The 7,363-nt window shown below is 43.5% G+C and overlaps 1 protein-coding gene across 1 annotated transcript; it reads left to right on the top strand.

Moving 5' to 3' along the window:
• The first annotated feature begins 370 nt into the window (after window positions 1-370).
• ackr3a (atypical chemokine receptor 3a) lies at window positions 371-6,549 on the top strand. The gene is made up of 2 exons (XM_083996695.1): window positions 371-552; window positions 3,368-6,549. The coding sequence occupies exon 2, from the start codon at window positions 3,419-3,421 to the stop codon at window positions 4,556-4,558; it is 1,140 nt and encodes a 379-aa protein (XP_083852821.1). The 5' UTR covers window positions 371-552; window positions 3,368-3,418; the 3' UTR covers window positions 4,559-6,549.
• Window positions 6,550-7,363: the final 814 nt, after the last annotated feature.

The following is a 7,363-nucleotide window of genomic DNA, read 5'->3' as shown; positions in this document are numbered from 1 at the left end:
CACTATTCAGTCAATCTTAATAATAACAAATGCCGAATAACTGAATATCCCATACTTAAAGTGCAGTGCATGCCTTATAGCTATAGACCAGGCTGTGCCATATGAGAACATGAATTAGGTATCAAACAGCATAGTAATGCTGACTTGTGACAGCATTTTGACAGCATTACTGTATTCCCATGAATACAGTATGGTTCATGGGAAGCTGGAATTTCAGCGTGTTCTTGTTTTTTTGTTTTTTTTCCTGCTTGACCGAAACTGGCTGGGCTACACTACTGTACCTGCTGTTTACTGAACGCCTGAGGGGATGCCATGTCAATACGCATTGCTGTTTGGGACCAACCTTAGAAGGAGGCGTAACTCTTGAGAGGACGCTACCAGCGAAGGAGCAAGACAGGAACGGGCTCAGAGTCATATAGGGAGTCGGAGGGAACCCATCGCACAAGTTTCCTGCAGCGGAGTAGAAGTTACACACATCGGTGAAAAAACAGAAAGCGATTTTTGGAAAGAGAGAGAGAGACGTCAGTGGAAGGAAGGAAGAATCAAAACAAGGTAAGCTGATGAAAACGAGCCTGCGTGGAAACGAAAATCGGAGTTTCTCTGAACACTGGGAACACTGATTCAAGAGATGCTCGGTACCTGCCATTACATTTGAACTGCGCGGTTTACTTCTATATTTTAGTTAAACACATAATTTATAAGCATTGATCTTGTTACTAATACCAAATCGGGATTTAGTGCATCGCTATACTTGTAACTTACCCCATGTTACTAATATCACACAACCAGATAATATACTTTTTGCAGGAATATCTACAAAACATCCCCAGTTTTTCCCATCGTGCCCCTGCGCTCTTTTTTTATTCGCGCCCCCTCCCTCATTCAAACGCGGACCCAGGCTACTGTGTGTACCAAGCTGACATCTGATAAGAGCGGTTTGTTTCCAGCCTGATACAAATCAACAATGACAACAATGACACTCTTATGTGTTTGGAGTCTGGTCTTTCCCTTGAATTCGATGCCATACACTTGTGCGTCATGACGAGCGAGGCGACACATTTGTTATTAATCTACGCGGAAACATGACGTCCTGTCCCTAAAGGGCAAAGATCTTATCCTGAGATTTAAAAGCGTGTGGACAGAGACAGGCGAGGAGCAGGAAACTAGTGACTAACATGCGCACCTGCACCATTCTTTAAAGCAGCATTAGCACATGAAACTGGCCTTTCCATTGCTTTTTATTTAATGTGTATTGCGAAACAAAAGGCGGTTTCAGCCAATTTGTAACTGGATACTTGCGGGTTGAAAAGGGAGAAACATAGATACACACAGAGAGAGAGAGGCAGAGAGAGAAAGAGGCAGAGAGAGAGAGAGAGAGAGAGAGAGAGATGGCTACATGTGCTGTTTCTGTTATCTGATGGTGTGGGTGTTAAAAGGTTAATTAGCTTGAAGCCTGTGGGGCTACCTGGCACCTCCAGGTATTTTCCATATAATATAAGGGAATTAGACAGAGACCATTGTGAGGGATTATCTCAGCATAGAAAATCCCTCCATTAGAAAGAATAGCACTCCCCAGTGGGCCAAAAAAATAATCGAAAGTTAAATTAAATGTGAGGTATCTGACATCTCTTTAAAGAGCTTTATCACAGGCGGTGGTGGAAGATATATGGCCATTACTGAGTAGAAGGAGCAGTGCAGAGATGAAGGCCAGCTCCACTGCAGGCCTTGGGTTTAAATCAAGTGAAAGTTCATAAATATTCATCAGCCTTATATTGAAAAAATGTAAAGTTGCTCATTTGAGAACAAGAAATCTTTCACAGTGTGGAAGTTTATACTGGAAGTAAAAGTCAAAGCAGGAGAGCGGCAGTTTTTCTTTTTCCTTTTAATTTGCAACGTTGCCAACAATTACATAAACTGTGTGGCAAACTCTCTGGTGGAAGTCAAACTAAATCTTGTCAGTTTGTTACATCACTCAACCCTGGCTTCAGTTAATGTGAACAACTTAATAATGTTTGGCTGTTTGGTTTCAGTCACATGTACATAAAATCTGAACCTGCAAAGTGACAATTAACTGTAATTGTTGATTTATATACAATATTAGTATGTTTAAATAGAAGTGTGGGATGGGAATATTCAATTAAAAGTGAATGCATGTAGATACAAGATATAAGGCACACTGGGGGGCTCCACATCTTTAATGTGTCTCAGGTGTCCTTGTATAAGCTTATTTTCACTTTGCTTTTTTTCTTTCATCATCCTCTGTGAGTCTGTGCCAATTATCCCGTGTACAAGACACAGCCTCCCACACAGACAGATGTCCGCTGTGGTCACATTTCACTGCTTTCCGGCGTGCTGTGTCACCCAGTGGTCAGTGACCCTCGTTTTAAATCGTTGCCCGAGCAGGCGTCAAGCATCCCGCTGATCCCTGCACACAATTCACTCTGTGGGCGTACAAATCAGTCAGGGCCGAGACACTCGTGTTCTGGTTTTGATCTATCACCTTTCACCTCTGAGCTCTCGCACTGGCAGGCTGCCATTGAGGGGAGCTGAGAGAGACATCACAGCAAAAAAAAAAGAAAAGAAAAGACAAGTCAGATACCACCGAGCAGGGTTAAACCTATCAGTGGCCTTAGGCTCAAAAGGTTACTGACATACCGAGCTGCTGTAGACTAGACTACCACATCTTTACCCTGTATTTAAAACTGTGTGCATGCGTCTTATTAGATTCAGATGTTGTAAAATGACGTCTTCAAGGTTATGAGGAGCATTTCCTTTGATCATGTGGGTGGTGACAGCTCAACTCTCACCCTCTCGTTGCTAGAGAAGTGGGGAAACAGATTTTTTTTTTACCATAACAAGCATGTCAAGGGAAAACACTCTTTAAAGTGGCATCAGGTTTCCCACCCTGACCATCACTTTATCTTGGAATGCCAAGAACGCTCCGGAAATACACCCTGTTTGGACTTCTTGATCCCACTTCCTTATGTCTAATCTGCACTATGTGCTAGTGGAGCTAATGTAAACATTTATTGTACAGCTCCCCGACGACACATCAGTCATAGGCAGCTCCTATGTTTGTGTCACGACAACAAAGATCCTTTATTAACTCATGAAAGCGGGTGTTTTAACAGTTAACCACTTTAAGATTCTTCAGGATCTGGTGGCAGACCGCAAGCAGCTTTATGTTTTACTAGCTTGTGCAGTCAGAGTCCACATGGGTAAAATAAGCTATGCTTTATGCAACAGAAAATTACTTTTTTTTGAATATGACACCGGGAGGTTAAAAAACACATGGTAGCATTTAGCTGTTGCTGCTCTTTTCCATCTATGTTGCAAGAACTGATGAGTTAATGTCTTGTTTTTGCAGGATCTACCCCAGTCGGAGGTGGTGTGTCAAATCTGTAAAAAAAAAAAAAAAATGAATCTGAGCCCGAGTGAGCTGGAGGACCTGTTCGAGTCCTTGGGGGAGTTTAACTTCTCCGAAGCCTTCAGTAACATATCGAATGTGGACGCATTGGTGTGTGTCTCGACGTTCAACCGCAGCGCTCTGCTGTACTCCATGTGCGTCCTCTACACTTTCATCTTCATCGTCGGCCTGGCCGCCAACGCTCTGGTCCTGTGGGTCAACATCCGCGCGCAGAGAGACTCCACCCCGCGCCACGAGACGCACACCTACATCGCCCACCTGGCGGTCGCAGATCTGTGTGTGTGTGCCACTCTGCCCGTGTGGGTGAGCTCGCTGGCCCAGCACGGCCACTGGCCCTTCGGCGAGGTGGCGTGTAAACTCACACACCTGCTGTTCTCGGTCAACCTCTTCAGCAGCATCTTCTTCCTGGCCTGCATGAGCGTGGACCGCTACCTGAGTGTGACCAAACACAGAGACAACGAGGGAGGCGCACGCAGGAGGCTGATCCGCCGCGGGGTGTGCGTAGGGGTGTGGCTTTTGGCTCTGGTGGCCTCCTTGCCAGACACCTACTTCCTGCATGCTGTCAAGTCAATACACCACGAGGACACCATGCACTGCAAGCCCGTGTACCCGGGGGAAAACCCCAGGGAGTGGATGGTGGGAGTGCAGCTGAGCTTTATCCTGCTGGGCTTTGTTCTCCCCTTTCCGGTCATTGCTGTGTTTTACGCCCTGCTGGCCAGCGCTTTCACCCGCTCCTCTGCTTCTTCGCCGTCTTCCACAGTGGAGCAGGAGCGCCGCGTGAGCCGCAGGATGATCCTGGCTTACATCGTGGTGTTCCTGGGCTGCTGGGGGCCGTACCATGCCGTCCTGCTGGTTGACGCCCTCTCCCAGCTGGGCATACTGCCACTGACCTGTGGCCTGGAGAATGTGATTTTCGTGGCCTTAAACCTCACCCAGTGTCTCTCCCTGCTCCACTGCTGTTTCAACCCCATCCTCTACAACTTCATCAACCGAAACTACCGCTATGACCTCATGAAAGCCTTCATCTTTAAATACTCCACGAGGACGGGCTTAGCGCGCCTCATCGAGGCTCCCAACATGTCCGAGACTGAGTACTCTCCTGTCGCTGTAGAAAACCCACCACAGATCTGAAGCTTTCAAAACCAAATGAGCATTTCTTGAACACTGTCTATAAATCCAAATGGACAATAATGCAATGTGATGTTAGAACTGATTTGTTTTCATCAGAGTCTGACAGAAATCAGTTATATTTGGCATGAAATGACAGTGAAAAGAGAAAAAGCCAATCCAGCATCTTCTTTTTTATTTTCACAGAAATCTGCTTGATTCCTTGTAGCAAAGCTTGAGGACAGGCTAATATCAATGTTGATGATGGACTGATTAAAAGCACTTAGAAAGCAGTTTAATTATAACAGCTGATAATGAATTTGTAAAACAGTGACTGTAAATGTGTATAATCTTTGCCTATAGGCCTACTGTGTATATAGGAATGTATATTGTGTGAGAGTTTGTGTGAGTGGTGCGTAGTCTGTTGGGCATTGAATATTGATATTATCAGCAGAGTAATATTGTTAATCTTTTTTTGTATCAAGCCGTATTTATATACTTTTGAACTGTTTTGCCTCTTTCACAATGTAATGGAAAGTCTTCACACACTGATGTCTGCTCAGTGCTCCACTTCATACAATGCTGCCTCATCATTATTATAGTTGAGCCACTGAACGGCTCAGTGTAGTCCTGCTGTCACATTATTAACCGTAACCTCACATGTCACACCAGCTGAATCCTTTAGACAAATGATACACATCAATTTTATTGAGCTTTTTGGAAATACACTTTCCATTTTCTACAGAGTTATATGAGAAAATAATCACTCAAAATGTCAAGCTACAGCCTGCAGCTGATTAGCTTAGCTCAGAAGAAAAAGAAAAGAACTGGTGAGGGAAAAAAAAAATCACAGGGCAGCATCTCTGATGTTTGTGTATTTTGTATGATGTACAAAATGTAAAAATGAACAGTTATGGTTTCATGGACGATTATGTGCTGAACTTACTGTCATGAAGTTAGCTGTAGTCTAAAAATATCAGTTTTGGACTTAAATATTTTGGACAAAATCAATCAGTTAAGATTTGTTTATTTACTATTTGCTTAAAATATTGATTAGCAACCTTTAGGAATGCTGGATTTTTTTTTTTTTTTGCCTTTGCTCAGAATCAGAGGCTAGCTCCCCTGGTTGTTTGTGCTAAGCTTAGTGAAGCGAAGTAAAGCAAAGATGAGCTTGGCTAAATTAAGCAAATCACCTACTGGCTTTAGCTTCATAGTGCAGACGACAACAAGAGTTATTTTAACTTTCTCATCTAACTTGATGCATTACTGTAACATCCTTCACACTGCAGATCACTAACTTCTCAGTTCCCTTTTGATTGTAAATCCAAATATTGTCTGAAGGCGTCAACCGGGACTACTGAGCTTAAGGAGCAGAAACATGTAGCTCCTGTATTTTATCAAATTTACGGTTTTATATAATATACTATGTTTTACATTAGTGTAGTACAAGGGATACACACATCCATGTAAAATTGCTGCGTCAGCACAGAGACCACAGGCGGCTGCAGTTTTTATGACCCAATAACATGAATGAAGAGCTCTGCTCCTCTCATGCAGACAGCAGCTGTGGCGTCTAACAACAAAGTGTTTATTAGGGACCAAATGACAGAGTACATCACTGCATTACTAGAGTTCTGTGTGTGTGTGTGTGTGTGTGTGTGTGTGTGTGTGTGTGTGTGTGTGTGTGTGTGTGTGTGTGTGTGTGTGTGTGTGTGTGTGTGTGTGTGTCAGAGAGTGCGAGTGTGAGTGCATACCAAGAGATGACATTTAATGTGTTATAAACATGAGTTTACTCTCTGTTGTAGGGAACAGCATAATTGCTTGATAGGTTGACGTTGAGCACATTGTGTCATGTGATTGGTTACACGTGGATGCTTTTACACTGAAAATATTTCATGCTGCGATTAGAAGAGAAGATTTGAGACATGAACGTGTGCCTACAAGAACAGAGGCATTCCTTTGGTATTGTAATATGTAACATGTGTTTTTGCTATATATTAAATACAGAGAAAATGTTTGGTCTTTGTGATTTGAACTGAATTTATACACAACAAACACGTCAAAAATGACCTACAAACATATCAGCCTCTGTCCCTGGGGTCTCTCACAGCTGTCGTCACCGGTGCACCCAACTCTAGATAGGCCGTGTTTCAGTTGTGGAATGTGGGGAAGCCTTCAGCGTGAAAGAAAACACTCATTTTTCACTTATTGCCTCACTAATTTTCTTTCAGACAGCAGCGAAAGAAACAGATGTTGCTTTCCCCACTTTAAAGGAACAGTGTGACAGTTTTTTTTTTTTTTTTACAATTAGGGCCAGATGAGAAAGTTGATTGACAGAACAGTTTGTTGAATTAATTAGAGAAGGACACAGAAGAATATGCAGGCTGACAGTAATGGGAGTGTGCAATTGCCGCCTGTCGCACCATCAATCTGCGGAAGTGTCACAGAGGGACGGCAGCTCGTAAGTGTTCTGCGTCTTTAACCCAGCACTCTCCCGTGGGAAGGACAACACCCTGCCACTGTTATCTTCAGGATATGTGACATCCCTCCACCCTGCTTTCTTGCAATCAGCTTCCACATGAGTACATAAGTGTCTTCCGCTGCCTCTTCCCCCTTTTCCCATGAAATGATGAGTGCAATTTAGTAGCCAAGGTCTGTATGCCACAGTCTGGGCGGAGAGATATGGTGATCTCCCCCGCCAAGGTCAACCCACATACTTACTGTGGACAGGAGTATTGATGTTGATTTAAGTGTTCCCTGGTGTACAATTGACTTTTTTCCTTTTTGTATACCTCCTCCATCAAACAGCTGAAAACAACATTAGACATG

This window comes from Trachurus trachurus (assembly GCF_905171665.1).
Source record: "Trachurus trachurus genome assembly, chromosome: 21".
In the NCBI taxonomy this organism is placed as follows: Eukaryota; Metazoa; Chordata; class Actinopteri; order Carangiformes; family Carangidae; genus Trachurus; species Trachurus trachurus.
This window is presented reverse-complemented; position numbering and strand designations above follow the sequence as displayed.